Source organism: Ceratosolen solmsi, unplaced genomic scaffold (assembly GCF_000503995.2).
Source record: "Ceratosolen solmsi marchali unplaced genomic scaffold, CerSol_1.0 scaffold4, whole genome shotgun sequence".
In the NCBI taxonomy this organism is placed as follows: domain Eukaryota; kingdom Metazoa; phylum Arthropoda; class Insecta; order Hymenoptera; family Agaonidae; genus Ceratosolen; species Ceratosolen solmsi.
In genome coordinates, this window is record NW_011948449.1 from 1,133,631 (window position 1) to 1,153,941 (window position 20,311).

Below are 20,311 nucleotides of genomic sequence, written 5' to 3' on the forward strand. Positions count from 1 at the left end.
CTATATGTATATTAAATATTATTAATTAAATGATTAAATTCAATAAGTAATATTTATCCTTTAATTTATATTAAGAAACGTGTGCATATAAATATCTTTCATTGAAATAAAAAAATTTGCATTACAAAATTTTAGTATATAAAATTACATAATCTATCCATGCTTACAAATTATTTAATATTAATAAAAATACAACACAAACAGAAATTGAGTTACAAAATATCATAAAACACTCATTTGACATCTTTGGACTTACGATCTAATTAAATCTTAGAATCTACACTTTACAGTTTATCTTTCATTGTTTCGATAAAATTCTGATTATTCTTAATTATTTAAATCACATTTTTGTTATTGATCAAGGTAAAATGCTTGACAGCCTCACTTATTTGACGTAGATCATTTTTTTTAAACCGAACTTTAAATGTTTCATGTTGACTTAAAATGTTTATTACAAATAAATTTCAAGTCCACTTCAATTTTATTATATATATAATTTAAAAACCGTTTATAATCAATACATTACATTTAATGATCTAAAAAAGAAATAATAGTTTTCATACCATAAGAACATTCAAGTTCAATTTTAAGAAATTGTTCTAATTCTATGTTATGCATTCACCAATCAGTTTGAAAATCAATACAAATTTAAAAAGCATTCCACATAAAATCGTAGAAAGGCTTAATGATCGATCAAAACAAAGGAAAACGATAAGAATAGTTTTTTGATATATTGAGTCTCCTTTACGCAGATTTCTCGGGAGTGGGCTTTTTACAAAGCGTGACATCTGCCTCCTCGTCCTCGGTTTTTCTTTTTTTACGCACAAGATGTGAGATGTCACTTGCGGGCTTAACTTCTCGAGATACAGCCGAAGTGCTCGTCGATGATGATGAGGATGGACCGCACTCGCCACTGGGTCCAGCACCGTTTGAACAGCTACCACTAGCTACTTGGTTCTTTATACCCTGAATCAACAGTTTGCACGCCTGTTGTTTGAAATCACGCATATCCGTAATCTTATCTTGGATTTCTGGAAGAAGCTCTTTCAGTTCTTTGATTTCACCCTCGATCGTATAAAATGGATCGTCGGACTTCGGGGAATCCGTCATCATCTCTAAATCTTGGATACGAGACTCTAGTAAGCTTGTTGCTTTCTTGAACTGCTCAATACTCGCGTCGAATTCATTACCCAGGGAGTATGCAAGACCTGATAAATATTAATTTTTATATTGTTTTCTAATAATAAAAAGTTTATTATAAAAACTTTGAAATTGTTAAAATTGTTTATATGTCAATGAATAATTCAATAACATTATTTATTATTTGGTATTTAAAATTTATTTCAAAATTATATTAACTTATTAGTAACAACAATTATATTATACATATATTTTTAGGTATTAGTTTCTTTGTTGTAAATTATAATTAATGCTATGAAAAATATTAGCAATAAAATTTACGAATTTTTATTTAGTATAAATTAGTAACAATAATATCAATAAATTTTAAACACACCTAATTGATAATGTGTTTCTGCCATACTTCTTGGATCTACTGATTCAATTCGATGAAGCAAATCAAGACAAGCATATAAGTCTGCTAAAGCTCCAGGTTGATTTCCACTTTCCATTGCCACTTCACCTAGAAGTCTATGAGCTTCTGCTAAGTGCTTCCATCCAGATGGTCCCCGCTTAAGTAATATTATTTTAGCCAGTTCTAGTACTTCCCAAGCAAGCTAGTATTAATAGAATAATGTAATTTAAATATTTTTATTTTCTTGTTAATACAGAATATATTAATTAATTGATTAAATGTATATATTACATTTTTTTGGAAACTATAATTTATATTACAACCAATATTAACAATTAAATTTAAGAATTTTTAATTTATATTAATTTCTAACAAAATTTTTTTTTAATATAGTATAGAACTATTGAAATGAGTTTAAAATATCAATAATAATATTTACATAAGATAAATAAAAATTTATTTAACTGTAATAACATAAAAGTACAACAAAAAAGGTAAAATAAGTTTATTTTTATAATAAATAAAATCCTCACACTATGAGAGATAACATTAGTTTCTATGTTTTTAAAATAAGAAAAATAAATAAAAGAATTTGCCTTGATGCAACAAATACCAAACAAATTTTTTTTGCTTTTTTCCTATTTTCTTAAACGTATTTAAGTTATTATATTAAAATAAAATAATAATATTATACGCCTATAAGTTACTTCTTAATTGAAGCTATTTTATTAAAAAAAAAATAATGTGACACACCTGTAAGTTACTGCTTGAATCATCATCCTCATCATTCTCATCTTCATCTGCATCATCATCACCGTTCTCGAGTGAGTCTCCATTATGAGTTGATGTTGAAGCTTTACCATTTAATATTTTACTGGAGCCTGCAATATAATTCTTGGAATTGGATAACGACGATGATGATTCTGCAATATTATTCAATGTAACTGCTGAAGAAGAGCTTGGCATCTGCTCAACTGTGCGATTTTCGTGCTTCTCATCAGAGTTCAACTTTGAGGTAGTTCCTTCAGTGAGTTTTTGTTCTTCATTGTCTTCTTTGTCCTTTCTGTGTACATAAAACCATTATTCTTATCTACTATTTTATCTTCTATTTATAACATATTATGTTTAGTCAAGTTTAATTGTAAAATACGATACTAAAATATATATTAATTCATTAGTAATTTACTCGCTAGACTCATCTTCTTCGCCTTCTTCTTCACCTTCTTCCTCTTCAGTATCATCAGTACCAGGCACCCCTGCTCCTAAGACTCCAGCTTCCTCACGTGATAGACAAAGGAGTGAACGTCCATAAAAAAGGTAGGGCTCACCAAGTTCATCAGATATCTCACCATGTTGAACTGCAAGCATACCACAGCCTTGAGCCAAAGCTGTCACAGCCATACTGTAGTCTCGTACTAGAAGGTGTCTTTTCCCTTGGGATATCGCTTGTGCTGGATCATTGTAGGTTGTCATTTCTGAGATATCCGCCATCTACAAATTAATTTGTTTACTTTTACTAATTTTCTTTCTTCTTTTATGGATTAATGGACTTTAAAATTCCATTTATTGTCCATACTATTCATTACTCAATATTTTAAAATATAAGTTTTTCCTAAATTATATATTAATGTAATATATCATAAAACTTATCATACATAATTCAACATATTATTATATTATTTTTAATATCAGATAACTTATTAATAATTATGCAATACAAATTATTTCATTGTATAATAATTATTAATTTACCTTATATAATATATAACATATTTAATAAATATAACAAATTTATATTTGATTCAATGTCAAATTAATAATGATATATTCTATGGCCAGATATTTTTACCTTTTATTTATAAAGAAAACCAATAAATCGATACAATATACCAATATAAATCAATAAAATGGGATTATTAAATAATGTAAATATAGAAGAAATAAATAATTATTTTATTAAATAAATTATCTTACAAAAAATTTTTAAATGCAAAAAAATATTCGCATTTGCTTATTTTGAAAATTCGATATCATTTTAGCTTAAGCTAATGATTTCCATATTACTTAATTTATTCTCAACGATTCCCATGTAAATAAACCTAACCTTTTAATCCAACTTCTCAGAGTAACGGTCATAAGTCAAATCGTACACAATTGTATATACGCCTATCTGTCCTTCATATGAATATTCACATTTGCTACACTTTTCGCGCGCCTTTTGTGTAGTTTTGGGGTTTAATATTATTTATTCATACTAAATAATTTTATACATTGTTTTGCTTAACTGAATCTACCTAAAAAAAGGGCACTATAAATATTATGCGTTTATATATTATTAAATAAAATATTGATAGGCAATGATATTTATCTTTATATAATAAATTTGTATATAATATATTTAATAATGAGAATAAATTAATTGAAATAAAATTTCTACTCTATATACTTGAAAAGTATAAATAAATCAACAAAAATCGATTGAAAAAAGTATCAAAAGCATCACAGAACGTGGCGGTATCCTAACCTCTTTTTGAAATTGTCAGTTTTAAAAAATCAATAAATGTAACACTCTATAAAGATGCATTTTATTAAAGCCATAACGTAAAGTTCAATTTTCATATTTTGTGGAAAATTGCAGAATTAAAATACCAATAAAAAATCTACTCTGTCAAGATAAAAAATTAATAGAATCATTTGTCTGTCTCTTACGAGTGAAAATCCTTAGCTATACGGCTTTCACACAGTAACGTACCGTGCTACACGATTAAGATGCAGTAGCCACTGTTTACGTCTTTATAATAATAAACCAAGATTTTGAAAATTAAGATACAGCGTTTGTATTCATAAACTGAGTACTATGTTGTGCACTAACTTGGAACTGAACTTACAAATTTCAATTAAAGAATCAAGAATCAAGCTTTTATAAATATGTTAGGTAGTGCGTATGATACATGAAATTGGGAAAAGGGACTTACAAAACTGGCAGCGCAGCGCCATCCAACGTGAAACCTATTTCTTAGAACTAAGCATGTGATTTCAATATTCTACAGGATAATATGTAAATGCTTAGTTAATCGTTTTACCAAGAAGTAGTACGATATTCAATATAAATAAAAAGAATATAAATGTATTTAAAAATGGAAGGCAAATTAAAAAAATCTTATTTTTTAAGAAATAGTCATTTAAAATAATTCATATATATATATATATATATATATATATATATATATAAAGTATAACTAATTTTAAGAAAATACAAAACATAATTAAGTAAATCTTAATCAATCATTTTGATTTATAAAATACTGTATAAGGTATATAAATTCAAATTTTTTAATTTGCAATAACATTTTCTCGCGTTTTATCTTTTAGACAAGATAAATCTTTGATCATCAAGCATTAGAATAGGACGATATACTCTCTGAAAATGAAAAAATAAAATACAAAAGTTCTACAAACATATATTTATATTTGTATAGTATTATAATTTCATATAATTAATTCTTTAACGCCTACTTTACACGCGACACTAGTACGATTTTTATTAGATATTTGTAAAAATTTTTTATTAAATTAAATATTAAATATTAATTGTAGAATTTCATTGAACTTTCTTTTGCTTGGTGATATATTTTATAGCATGAAAGGATAGGGAAGTAATTTTCAAATAATAATTTTACGTTATATTAATATACGTTAAGATTATGTTATATGTTATACTTGTAAACGATTTATTATTGTTAATTATATTATATGCATTCTATATATACAAAAAATGAGTAATTTTTTTATTTACATCAACTGTGATTATATCTGCTGTGGCAACATTATTTAAAATTCTAATATTTGACATATAGTATATTACTAAATTCATGTAGATTCAACTAGTATGTACAATCTAGTTTAATAAATATTTAATCAACATAATAACACCTAAAAAAAATCTAAGTATTTTACAAACATTTTTCAACCAAGCTGAAAATAAATAATGTTGATTTTTAATTGATATATTTTTAAATTGTTTTAAATTATTATTTATTTAATATTTTTTATTTTCTAACATGTCTTAAAATTTGTACAATTACAATTTAATGTAAAAAATTCTTAAATTAATATAAAAAATAATATTTTGCAGATTATAATTAATATAAAGATAAAATACTATAATAAAATAGTAACTAATATTTATATATAAGTAACAATAGAAAATAAATTCTTTTTCAAAGACGAAGAAAAATTATACTGTGTTTCTGTAATATAAAAAATAATAAAGTGATATTCTGAAAATGATTTAATAAATCGCTGCGATTTAGTTTCATTCTTGAATTATGTAATTGTACAATTGTTTTATAAAAAATTAATTTATAAAAAAAAATTTAAAAAAAATTATTCAGTTACTAGACATGATTATTTAGATTCATAATGATTTTTATTAAAGTTCTAATGATACTCGAAATTGTATTAATAATTTATTAGTATTTAGAGTTTAGAATAATTTTATTTAAAATATTAAAATTAGATATAATTATACACATTATTCTTTACATTTACTAAGGAAAAGACAAAATTATTTTTATCATAAATTCAATTTTTTTATAGAGTTTTCTAATAAAAACTTAAATATTAAAGAATTTTATATAATTATACTTTCATTGTCTATAATATTACATCAAATTGTAAATATTATTTAGAAGAATTATAAAATGGTAATAATAATTATAATAAAATAACATAACGGTGAAGCTGCTAATTAGAATAAAATACATAACATTTTCTTTATTAAAACTAATTAGAAAATAAAATGCATAAAATATAATAGAAAATAATTTATGGTAAATATTTATCAGTTTAAAAAAGATATAAAAATAAATATATTTATTTTATGAATAGTTTCTTATTAGTCTATTGTAAGATAAGATTTTGAGATGTCTAGAAACAATGAATTCTCGTAAATTAACATTCTTAACAAATTGAATTCATGGATACATTAATATTACTCAATTCAAATAATATTCAAATACTGATATTCAAATAATTTTTCTTGGACTAGTTTATTATATAACAAACTAATTTATTACATTTATATTAATTGTAGTATTTTGATTCTTAAGTTTTTCATAGTTTTTCCAGTTAAAACTTAAATGATTTTAATAGTACTAACAGTTTCCCAAATCAATCGCAATTAAATTTAAAAATAAATTATACAAAATTCTATACATTACAATATTACAGTAGTTAATTAATTTCAACTGCTAACATATTGTATAATTAATAATAATTAACAATAATGATTAACTAAATATTATTATAATGAATTTTCTTTTATAGAATTTTTTTATACTCTTTTACATACTTTACATTATACTTTCTTTTACACCAGGTATCTATTTAACGGGTAATGTAATATTTTTTAACAGTATAAATATTGATGAATATCTGTATCAGATTACAGATATAAATATAAAATTTATCTTAAACGTTTCCCATTCCAATAAATTTAAATTTGAGGTTTATATTTCTGAATAAACTAAAACATTTTGAAATACATATCAATTTATCATTACATTATTAAGCCATCATGGATTCTTACATAATTTTTTATCATGTTAAATCTATCACGTTAGAAACAATAAATTATTTAATATTTTTTTATTTAAATTTAATTTGTTTGCTAGCCATTCATATTAATATTTATTTGCAAATATTGCATCGATAGTGGAAATTAGTCTTATAGATTGAAGTAAATGTAAAATATACTTGTTATTTATTAAGTACATATTTTATTAATTTGTATTTGTATTTGTACATATTTGTATGATTTGTAGATAAAACAGTATTAAATCTATTCAGAAAAACGTCTAGAAGAAAAATATCATTTTTGAACAAAATTATGTATTTTATTATACAACATATGCCAATTAATATGTAATTATTATAGAATGTTAATAATATACTTATTGGCATATGTGATAACATACGAAAACTACTAGCACTGATAAAAGAAGCATAAAAATTCAGAAGTTGAAGAAATTTTAGAAGTTGAATAGAACATTACTTTATTGTAATACATATTTTCATACATTTTTATAATTAAATAGTTCCGAAAGCTTCTAATAATTCTGTATTAAATACGAAATGACATGTCCAACAATATAGTTATTGTTTAAAAACAAATTAAACGCATCGATATTACAAAAATAGTTCTTCATATTATAAATTAATGTAATTAATAATTATTAAAAATTTCTCTATTGATTATTTATTTTAAAGCGAATAAATTTATTATATTTAAAAGATTTAACGAGCAACAGATAAACTAAATAAAGGGTTGCTGATATGTAAGATATTTTAAAATTAATTAAATAAGTGGAATAAAAGTTTAAAATGCTATAATACATTGGAATAATAAAAAGTAATATAAATGATAATAATTATTAAAAAAAATGAAAATAATATTATAATAATTATTATAAAATCAGAATAATAGTTGGTCGCTCTTTTATTTTTACGTTATACATAAGTCACCACGAACTAACTTAATCGCCCATTTCTCAGTCAGGCTAAAAGTTCAATGTTCTTGAGCTCCATATAAATGCTGAGTAACTTTTTTGTATAGGAAGTAATTTAACCAAAATTGTAAAATTATTTACCCTAATTAAAGTGATTAGTTTAGTTATACAAATAAAAAATGTATCTTCGACAAAAGGAAGAACTCTAAAAGCAACAATTTAAACAATAAAACTAATTAACAAATTTAACAATTAAAATATAAGTCGAAAATATAATATTTCACATCATGCGCATGCAGTATGACGACATGACTTAATAGTAAGGGTTGATTATGTACAGGCTATATTAACGATGAAATTGTATTCGACTGATGGAAAAGCCCTTAGTTGATAAATCGTGTAAACGAACGAGCTTACAGAAAATATAACGCGTAGTCAGTCCGCGCATCGACGTCGGCGCCGCGACGTCAAGGAAGAGGGGTAACTTAATCGCAGTTCGCCGCCCCCTGCGTTATCGAGGCCAAGTAGTACGCGTTTCTCGATTGTCTAAGGCACACCTTTTCATCCCTGTGTGTCTTTCCTCCTTTTTTCATACTTCTTCTCTGTCTCCGTATCTCATTTTTTGTCTCCCTTTTTACTCTTCACCTTTGTTTCGCCAATTTACTAGTCTATTTTTCGTCCCTATCCCTGCGCACGCGGCGCACAGTCCGCGGTAACGAATCTGAAGGTCCGCTGGTTCGCAGGCAGAGGGCCCAGGAGGCTCAGCGGTGCCTGGACGAACAGGCGACAACGGCAGCCACTCCTTATGGAACCCACGAGGCTACCCAGGAGCCCGGCACCAAGGCTAATTTTTCTTTTTGCCACCCTTACTCTGACATGTGCTGGTATGTCAATCCAACTTCCTCATTTTCTTTATTGATTATTTATCTACTTTTCATTTTTATTTTTGTTTCATAAATTCGTTTTATAACTTCGAATACAATCAATTGATTTTTATTAACTTCCTTTTATTTTATTTTTGCCTTTTTTTTAAGTTAAATTCATCTTAAAACACTTATTTTATTTATTTAAATATGTATATATGTAGTGCGTTTTCCATGGGTATATTTAAAAAACATCGTTATCAATAAAATCTTGTTTACTTTATCAACTTATTAATACATTTGTATAAATAAAGTACAGATTACTAAGTGATTTCCAATGAATATATAACTAAAATTGATTAATGAATAAAATAATATTTATTTGATTAAGGATTTTTAATATTCAATATACCATTTTTCTATTTACTATTTAATGTGTAATGATATATGATTTAAAAAAAAATAATTTTTCGCTTAAATTAATTATTGTTATATTACACATATGAAGTAAAAACATATATGTGTTTATTGTGCTCAATTATATAAAAAGAATATTTACATAAAAAGTGTAAAAAGTTACTCTACTGTTTGATTTCAAATAATTATAGTTTAAGTTATAGTTTTAAATTATAGTTTAACATAAAGATTGTTTGGAAATTCTACTACATTTTTTTCGTATTTATAAAAACGATAACTTTTTCATTGAGCTGAAGGTAATGCCATTAAAAAATTTACAGAAATATCAAAAAAATGGAAGCTTTCATTTCATCAATTATGTATTTAGATTAGTAGTTACGTATAATATATATATATATATATATATATATATATATATATATGTATGTACGGGTAAAACAATCTATTTTTAGATTCAAAATTAATTCGTTGACTTATATTGTTATTAGGATATAATAATTATATTCCTTACATAGAATATACAATATATTAGACTATACGACCATCCTTTTAACTATCTCATTTCTTGATTTGATTTATTAATTGCAACTCGTATCTTGTAAAAAAATAATCAATTCTTTGTAATTAAATATAACTACTATGCAAATTTTAAAAATTATTTTATTAGAGAATTATAAAAATATTTGTTATAGTTATTAATATAATATATTAAACAGATTTTAGATTATTGCTTCAATTTAAACAAAATTTATAAATCATTTAAACATTTTATATAGGTTACTTTAATTAGTAAGATACACAAATATATTTTGAAAAATAAACTTAAAACTGATACAAGATAACAAAATATATTAAAATTTATTATTAATTTTAACTCCTAAAGGAAAAATATCTTGAATTAATTCATTAAAATTTCGTAAATTACTTTATTTAAGATTTTCTTTAATATTTTTTATGAAGCTTCTTTACGATGCAATATTTATAATATAATATTTAAATTTGAAAAAATATAATTTTCTGTAAGTCTAGTTCTATAACAGAATCTAACAATTTATTTATAATTTTAAGGTATAATGTTAAATAAGTTATTAAATTTAATAACATTGTAACTAAGTAAATTTGAAATTGCTTAAATATTATTTTTTATCAATTATATAACCTGAATTTTACATTTTAGTCACTTTTTTCGAATAAAAAAAAATTCGTTTATTTAAAATTGAATTTCAATTATTTTTAGATAATCTTATCTAAAATATAAGATAAATATAAAATAAAAGATAAAGTATCGAAATTTAAAAAATTCATAATAAATTAGAAGAATCGATCTATATATTTTCATACTTTAATTGCTATAAAATTACGTCAAGAATAATATTAATATAAATAATAATTATACTTTTTTTTAACTTGGTTAATACTGACATTTAGATAAAATTTTTCATTTATCCATCATTTATGAGGGAAAGATGTCAAATTTATATTTACGAATTTTTTATTTATATTTTGTAATTTTTAAATTAATTTCTCACTATAGAAAAATTCTAATTATATTGAAAATCTTGTTATTATATACAATAAATGTTTAGAAACATAATTACATAAATTATATAATAGGTAATATATAACCGTATACAATATATATTAAAATTTTTTTTTTGTCAGACTAATTTGAGAATATTGAATTAATTTTTTTTATATTTGAAATGATTCACTTTAATAAGACTGTTAAATTACTGAATTTAAGTTTTGAGAAAATTAAAAAAACTACTCTTTTAACACATTATTCTTTTATTTATTTTCTAAATTAAAATTGAGGTTATAGTTATTACCTTATTTTTCACTTTATTCATTAACTTTTAACGTTTTATAAAATGAATAACTTTCATTTGTAGCGACAGGTCTTCTTTGTTTGGCAATAATGTCAGATCACTGGGAGGAGGTAGATTGGGATAAAGAGATACTTGAGAGGACAAACATTATCCCTAACTGGTTCTTGGACGGAAAAGTTGGCCGACTGGATGCCCTGCCCTGGTCTACGGAACGAATCTTGGGCCACAGTTCATCTCACCATACAAAAATGAGGCCAAGTCCAGCTTTTCTCGTACCTATGCATGGCGGGATCTGGACCATGTGCATGTCCCTCACAGGTACATCTGATTTTCTTTTTAATAGAATATATATGAAATAATTGTATAAATTGTTATTTTAATAATGTTGTATTCTATTTATTAATAAGTGTTGAAATTTAAAAAATACATAAATATATGTCCATACCTATGTAATAACGTTTTATTATTATTTTATATGTTTTGAACTCATTACATTATGTTTATATATTGTTTATTATTTTTTTTTCTGGCAAAATGATATTCCAATTAATTTTTATGAAAGGAACTGAATTTTACATTCTTGAAAAGTAAAGTTTCATTTCAAAAAATAAATACATCGTGAATAATTTAAATTACTCCAAATTCTTAAATTAAAGCATTTAATCAATAACACACACACACACACACACACACACACACACACACACGCACGCATATATATATATATATATATATATACAAAATCTATTAATTTAGTTTAGTTTAAACATTTTTTATCGATTATTTTAATCAGTTCTTTTAAATAAGTTTATTCATGAACTTATATACTAAATTTAATATAAATTTATGAACGATTTTATTAATTATAATAAATGCAACTATTATTTATTTCTTATACAAATACAAACAAATGAATTTATATATTACCATACTGATACAATGAACCAAAAAACTTATCTAAATGTTCTTATTTGTCTTAAAAAATAGTTTTCAATATATACAAGCCAATATAATATTAAGAAATTAATAATTAGTAGATAATTTCACATTCACTATAATTTCAAATTTTTTCTTAAGATTTTTGCCTTGTCAAAATAATAATAATAAATAATATAAATAACTTACTAATTTGCATAGTCTAAGATGGAATAGTATTCAAAAAGTTATATAATCGATATTTTATTAAATTTCTATCTTTTTTCTTTTTTTACGCAATATAATAGAAATTTGGCAATATAAATTGTCTTTTAATACGTATATTAAATGTATCTTTCATCACTTTATAATGGTTATATAATGTACCATTTCAGTAGGTCTAAAAATATTTTGTATTTATTTGTTCTATCAAATTCACAAAAAATTCCATAATCATTTCTAATTATTAGAAATGTATATGTCCATAAAAATTAACTTATTTCATACAGTTCAATTTAATATATTATTTCCATACTGGAAGTATCTGTGCCTTACTAGATAGAAATTCTTCTTGGAATTCATAAAGAAATTATAATATATGAATGTATAAGTGCTACAAATAGTAATTAAATTAAAAACTATTCAACTCGAAAAAATTTATAAATATAAGAAATTTCATTTATAAATCTATATTGTTATTTTTATAAAATTAATTGTACATAAGTTATATGTAAAGTACAGAGATTTTAATTTAAATCATAATTTGATTAGGGAAACAATTTACTATTAATAGAAGGAAATAATTATCTTATAATTGAAAAAAAATGTTATTACTATTTGTTTATTTACATTTAAAGCTTTTTTATATTATCAAAAATTATTAAATCCAATTTCAATATTTATATGTAACAAATAAAAGTAATTTGATATATATAAAGAATTTGATATGATTAGTTTTTTAATTTAGTTAAAAACCAATTTCATTCAATTTAATCGAATATAATAAATTATACATTTGTAATATGTTTATTCAATAAATTAAATATTTGTCTAAATGTCTTTGCAAAGAGTGTTCAAATATCTTTGCTGACCAGACATTAAACAGTTACTTCATTTTAAAACTATATGCAAGGAAATTTATTAAAAGAAAAATGTTTGTACTATTATGCGACTCTAGAATTCGGAACTCAATACTTGAATCCCTAAACGATACGTGTGATATACTTAATAAAAAATCGATACCAGGGCATCAAGTCTGAATGAAGAGTTCACTGGGTCTAGGTTGTATTTATCATGTGTGTATCTTCCAAGGAAGGTTGAAAATTGTTAACGGTAATATCACGTATTAATCTTCAGAATTGAAGTGCGCATTGAAATGTCGAGGTACCTTACGGACCGATGTTTGTGTCATCGGTTTGATTTTGCTCGTATATAATGCATTATAAGTTTACTTCAAATACTACTTAATAATATACTGAAATAGCATACTGTTTGTTAGTGTACTGTTTGGTATAATTAATCTGTACTGAAAATATTTATTCCGATGTAGACATAAATTTCAATAAAATATCATTTGAATAATTAGCTCTTTTGATGTACATGAATGCTTAATGTTTAAATACTTTGTTTTTATTTAATTATACGTACTGATTTTCGAATTTCAAAACTCTATATTTTAAAGCACAATAATCTTTATTTTTCTTATAATTAATAATAGCATAATATCCATTACTTATATCAATACATTATTAATTTCAAATACTATATTTTTATTTTTTGCAATTTTCTCTATTAAAACTAGACTCTTTTAAAACTCTTTAAAAATGGAGACAGAAGTAAATAATAAAATATGAATCAGTTCATGACGATAATAATATACAGGAGTGTGATTTTGAATGTACTAATATGTATTAAAGCTCAAATTTTTAAAATCATCGATGTTTTACAGATGAAGAAATTCAATTATTGGCGCAGCTTGGCTTTCCACAAGAAAAATGCATCAATTACTTGACGCCAGATGAGGCGCACGAGGAAATGCGCGCTGCTTGGCAGAACCGTAAGTCAGTGTTATATCAATCTTATTACGGAGAGATAAAATTGGCCTTTTGATTTTTAATTATTATCAATCTGTATATACAATATTATTCTAAATACCCTGAGTGAGAGTATTCGGTGATTAAATTTCTCGTAATTACTTGTTTTCACGACTACTCAAGATTTAAATGGATTCATATATTTAATTATTATTAATATATAATCCCATTTTATAAATAACTTTTTTCACATTTTTAAAGATAAAACTTGCATTTATCATTTATATAATTTATAACTTCATGAATATTTAAAATTTTAATAAAATTCTAAATATATTAAAATTTATATGTAATATAGATGAGTATTTCTGTATTTTACAAAGAACAATTATGAACATTTTTAATAATTAAACTTAGCTTTTATTATTGAATGCATACGGATATATCGAATATCGAATGGTACGGATGTAATTTCATAAAAAGTATCTGTCACTAAATAAAAATCTGAATTAATTTACTTTTAAAAATAAAGGGAAATGATTAAAACTAATTTGAATAATTTAACAGTTATAACAATAAATTTATTGTACAGGAATGCAAAATCTGAGCATATCTTGCTCCTTGGTGTGTTTAATAATTCTTGGTTCAGCTGTTTTCGTTGGATTTTTCGGACTCTGCAGACATCAAATTTCGGCTGTACTGGTGACTGGTGTAATGTATCTTCTAGCAGGTAACATTATATATTCATTCAACGCGTTCGAACTAAGCATCTATACCTCAATAAATATTATTTAGTTCTTTTCATTAACTATATAAATGTTACTCTTGGTAGGAGTGAATTACATTTATTAGAAAAGTTAATGAGTAAAAATTATAAAATATAAAAGAAAAGTCATTTACATTATTGCATTAATAATCCATATGCTTACATTCTTTTATATATGCATTAAATTATAGAAATGCATTGTATTAAAATCCAATGACATATATTATAATGCATTTAATAACATTATTACTTAGATTTAGCATTTACAAAAATTCATTAAACTAAGTTTCGGTTTTAATTAAATTAATAATTGGGATTTCAGTACGAAAATAAAAATTAACTGAATACATTATTAATTACAATTTTCTATAATCTAAATAACATTGTAATTTATTTTAATAAATACCTTTTTTAATTTAACAGTATGTACTAATCTCCATTTTATTTGCGAATAAAATAAATAATAAGCTTATAATAATTCTTTAAATATTTATTGATATTCTTTTATTTATTGTTTTGAATATAAAATTAACTAATTTAGATTCAAATATTTGAAAATCATTTAGCTTTAGAACATTTTCACTTAACCTTGGCCCTTACCTGTTGATGTGGTACTTGATAGACACTTACTGACATTAAAGCTGTACATTTTTTAATTATTATGTATCTGGATCAAAATGATATTAGATCATAATCACTGTATAAAAATACTGCTTATATTAATTAAATTTAATAAAACAACATTAATTTGTTTTGACTCAATTTAATTTATCTATAAAAGAAAGATTTATAATTATTTGAAAAGTTTTATATTGCTCAAAGAGATTATGTAAAACATTTAATAATAAAGCTTGATTAATAAACTAAAATTAATTAGGATATATATATATATATATATTTGTATTTTAAATTAGTTGACTTTATTTATATATATATATATATATATATATAAATAAAGTCAACAAATTTTAAAAAATATTATTGATAGTGAAATATAAATATATATAGTACATAATAAGCATACAAAATTCATTTAAATATTTCTTTATTTAATGTGCAATAAAGTATATGTGTTATAAAGTTTTTATTAACAATTGCTACATGGCTATATCAATAAATGAATTATTTATTTTAAATAAATAAATAAAACAAACAAATAAAATATTTTAATTTTGTTGCATCTAATAAATACATAAAACAATCAAAATCATATTACCTAATTATAATATCACAGAATAAATTTAAATTATTTAAATAAGAATAATATATTTTTGCAAATAGAACATAAATTTGCAAATACATTAAATATCGAATTGAATAGAACTAAGTCTAAATATTTTATTCATATTGTAAAACTATTTAAAAACTATTTTTTACTTCTTATATTAATTAATCCTTTTCATTAGAATTTTTAATAATACATGATTTGATATAATTATATAGTCGAGTAAATTTAAATTCATACTATGAAATGCCCTTCAATTGACGATTACATTACGTAATTATCAAAATGTTTTGTCTTACGAATATTAATTCTAAACCAATAAAATGAACGAAATCATGGTTCGAATTTCTTTTTTTTTAAGTAATATTCGATTGAAAATAAACCTATTCTAATAACAAATGAATACTATTTCTTAAAGTTAGTCATTGGACATTTAAACAAATATTCAAGGTTATCAACACTTGAATATAAATTAATGAACAGAAGCTGATAAAGGTTAGTTTGCGTTCCATGGAAAAATATATTAATACTCGATACTAATAAAAAAGATATGTTAATACATGATGCATCACTAGGATTTTTATACCTTTTCTACTTCCTTAACATACATAGAAAAATAAAAGTAAAAATAAACAATTATTACATTGTTGAATTCATCATTTGGTTTATTTTTACCAAATTTCGATTTAACTTATAAATTAAAAAATTGTATTTGATAATGTAAGTAAAAGATTTACAATTGACTAGGAATTTTTTGTTAAAGAATATTCAAATATGTATACGGTTGAAATAAGTAAATTAATTCATTATTTATTTTTTATTACGAATAAAAAATTTTTTTTTTTAAATGATAGATATTAGCGAAGTCATAATAGTTAATTTGTAGTTTAAAGTTTGAAAATTTTATTTGAGAATAGTTTATTTAGTATACAAGTTTAAAAAATAATTAGCTAAATTATTTGTGTAAAAGAAAATTAATTTTTTGGAGAAGCTTTTTTGTGCAATTTGCATTTTGATTATTATATGTGCTATTGAAAAAAATTTTATTTTACATTTACTTCAAATGCTAAAAAAAAATTTTATCAATACCTTTTTCTTCAAATATAAAAATATTCTTTATTTTATGTTGATAGCAACATTCGCCCTGTTTACGCTGACAATAATACACTGTAAGCGGTCACAGGATCGGGTAACTGGACGTATTCTACCCGATGGACCGGAAGACGGCGTCGTCGGTGGCCCTGTCGACCGCAGTGTCCTCAAAGCTCGACGCGTCGTTGCTTCTTGGAGCATGGACTTCGGTTCTTTCCGCACTGGCCTCTGTTGCTTGGATCCTTCTTAGCAAGATTATGCGCTTCAGCCCCATATCGGCAATGATTGCGTAGCAGCGTGAAGCCTTTGAGGTATAAACCGACATTCATCTCTGTGTTGGATTACCGTCTATCGTGACAGGCTTCCCCCTCCCCCGAATTACTATTTCAATTGAAACTTTAATCTTCTTCATATATCACAGTATAATTTATGTTATTGTTTTTTTATTAAATAAACTGTGTAACAACTTTTTTCGGACAATAGTATAATAAAATTATTAATTGATGTGTTGAATACGATACATAAAAATATTTCTACACACATAAAGAAGCTAATACAAATTTTTGTTTTTACATTTAATCCGTGAAATAATTGGAGACTTTTTAATAACTCGATTTTTCAGTTTTATATAATCTTGTAAATTTGAATGAATGTTTCAAATTTATTTAAATATTTCAAATACCTTTGAAAAGTATTTTGACACTATTAGATATTTACATTAAACTATCAATATTAACAAAAATGTCAATAAATAAAAATATTTATTGCTCTGGTGTGTGTTTTTAATAATAATTTTAGAATAATAATAGCATAAATACAAAGAAAACTTAGAAAGGCAAATGAATTTTGTTCATAATTGCATCAAAGCTTATAAAATTACCTGAAAAAAGTAAAAATTTAATTGCATTTAAGTAATTATTAATTTTTAATAACAATTATAGATTCATTTACAAAAAAAGTGTATTAAGATATTGAAAAAAGTAATGTATTTTTCAACCATTATAAAATAAATTTTAAACTGATTTTTAATTGATACAACCTTACAATATTGAAATAGTTATAAAGTTAATTTAATAAATAAAATTATAAAAATACGAACTTGAGATACTGTTAGAATTATTGTAATTCATAAAAGAATTAAACATAAATTTACTATCAAGTTATTAAATAATTTAAAACATGAACATCATGAAAAATGAATTTTGTTAATACCCTATTTATTATTTCATTATAAAATTAATAAGATCGTTGTTTTATTTATTTAATTTTTGTTAATTATTTAAATTTAATTTAATTATCGTTTTATACTTGTTCGCTATTACAATAATCAAATATGTAACGAATAGATTTTCGCGTACCTTATTTGAAAGCTATGAAATTAAAAAAGTAATGAACGCCTATTTATAAATTACATTAACAAATGTGATATTCGTACTGTAATTGCTTTTTTATATGAATTATTGTGATATTATCTTGAATAATTAATCAAATTTATTCAAACAGTTTGTGGAAAGTGCAACAAATCTGGAAGGCTCAAAATCGTAAATGTTATTGAATATTTTATCTTAAATACTGTTTTTAAATATTAAGATTTACATGTAGTATATACGAAAAAGTAAAAATAATTAAATTATCAGCAACTACTGTTATTTTAGTTATTGCATAGAAACAACCAATATAAACACTTTTCAACGATAATTTGTTATGAAATAAAATTTATAATTTTTGCATTTTTATAAAAAAAAGACGCACATATTTTCCATATTTTAGAACTATTTTATGTTTGATAAAAGCCATATAGATATTCAGATAAAATAAAATTTTTATTAATGAAGATATTTAGAATGACAATTTTGTATTACAAAGAAAAATATTTCAAGCACGTAATTTTGATTAATAACTGAAAATTAATTTTCATTAAATACTTTTTATGAATTAACTTTGGTAAATTATTGTCATTATGAATACATTAGAATTATTATATCTGTATTTATATTATGCTGTATAGATTAGTATTATATATCAATTATAATATATCTACATCTATATCTATAATATATTTATATTATCTATATTTATAAGCTAATGTTTATTATGATATTTTGTATAATATTTTTAATAGCCGAGTATTCATAAGTATTTATAATTTTATCAGCCTCAAACTATAAATTATATAGAATTATATACATTGAGTCTTTAAAAAGAAACTATAGCTTTAACGTAAATAATATTGAAAGGTATATTTATAGACATACAAATATATTAGTCGTATTTAAGTTATGAATTATACATTCATACAAACAATTTCAATATAAATATTAAACAACATAAACTAAATAAAAATATAGTATTAACAAAAAGTAATTAAAAAAGAAACAATATATATATATATATATATATATATATATATATATTGCAAAGATTATCATATTCTATATGATTAATTTTGGTTCATATACGAATGAATTAATTACTTGTTCTTGTAATTTTCAAAAAAGCAATGTACATAACTTGTTAATATAAAAACAAACAGAATAAAAACGTAGCTTAGTTTTATGAGAATTGTGCGATATAATTAATGCCTTAGTAAATTAAATTGAAAATTAAAAATGACATGATTGTATAATATTTCTAGATTTTACAAATTTTTTTTAAGTTAACAATGTTATTGTCTTTGGTATGAGTAGCAACTCATTTTTATATACATGTTTGAAGTATTCTAGTAGCATAAAACATGTATAAATTTGCATTGCTATTAAAAATGTTAAAATAAAAATGAAAAAGGAACGTGAGAAAGAGATGGACATGAACCATACAGACGCAGATAACATAATTAATAATATTGTAACAGCGCCTTACTGCAAAAATCAGCTTTCGCTATCGATTATTTCGTAAGCTATGTATATATTCTTAAATGTAAATAATATAAATTATACATAATATAAATATAAAAACTTTTTAAATTTATAAATTTACCTTAACATTTTTATCATGTTCAATTTGGGTCAATATTTATAATAATTATTTTATATATTCCTTTTTCGTATCTGATATGCTAAATTTAAAAACTAACCTAAGTTGATTAAATAATTTTTATATTGTATTTTTATTCGTTAATTAATTTAAAA

General features: G+C 22.9%; 2 protein-coding genes across 2 annotated transcripts; one reads left to right on the top strand and one right to left on the bottom strand.

Moving 5' to 3' along the window:
• Window positions 1–585: 585 nt before the first annotated feature.
• Nasp (Nuclear autoantigenic sperm protein) lies at window positions 586–4,491 on the bottom strand. The gene is made up of 5 exons (XM_011504926.1): window positions 4,244–4,491; window positions 2,721–3,025; window positions 2,288–2,597; window positions 1,517–1,736; window positions 586–1,208 (listed from the first exon to the last, which is right to left on the bottom strand). The coding sequence occupies exons 2-5, from the start codon at window positions 3,023–3,025 to the stop codon at window positions 745–747; spliced, it is 1,299 nt and encodes a 432-aa protein (XP_011503228.1). The 5' UTR covers window positions 4,244–4,491; the 3' UTR covers window positions 586–744.
• Window positions 4,492–8,495: 4,004 nt separating this feature from the next.
• Window positions 8,496–17,714, top strand: LOC105366472 (uncharacterized). The gene is made up of 5 exons (XM_011504927.1): window positions 8,496–8,927; window positions 11,216–11,470; window positions 14,016–14,123; window positions 14,693–14,830; window positions 17,225–17,714. Exons 1-5 carry the CDS (start codon window positions 8,849–8,851, stop codon window positions 17,431–17,433), a joined length of 789 nt encoding a protein of 262 aa, XP_011503229.1. The 5' UTR covers window positions 8,496–8,848; the 3' UTR covers window positions 17,434–17,714.
• The last annotated feature ends 2,597 nt before the right edge of the window (window positions 17,715–20,311 follow it).

Coding starts and splice junctions, on each gene's coding strand:
- Nasp (XM_011504926.1), bottom strand. CDS start 3,025: ATGGCGGATATCTCAGAAATGACAACCTACAATGATCCAGCACAAGCG. Junction 2,598..2,720: donor GAAGAAGATGAGTCTAGCGA/GTAAATTACTAA, acceptor TTATGTACACAG/AAAGGACAAAGAAGACAATG. Junction 1,209..1,516: donor AGAAACACATTATCAATTAG/GTGTGTTTAAAA, acceptor AATATTTATCAG/GTCTTGCATACTCCCTGGGT.
- LOC105366472 (XM_011504927.1), top strand. CDS start 8,849: ATGGAACCCACGAGGCTACCCAGGAGCCCGGCACCAAGGCTAATTTTT. Junction 8,928..11,215: donor CCTTACTCTGACATGTGCTG/GTATGTCAATCC, acceptor TTTCATTTGTAG/CGACAGGTCTTCTTTGTTTG. Junction 11,471..14,015: donor CATGTGCATGTCCCTCACAG/GTACATCTGATT, acceptor GATGTTTTACAG/ATGAAGAAATTCAATTATTG.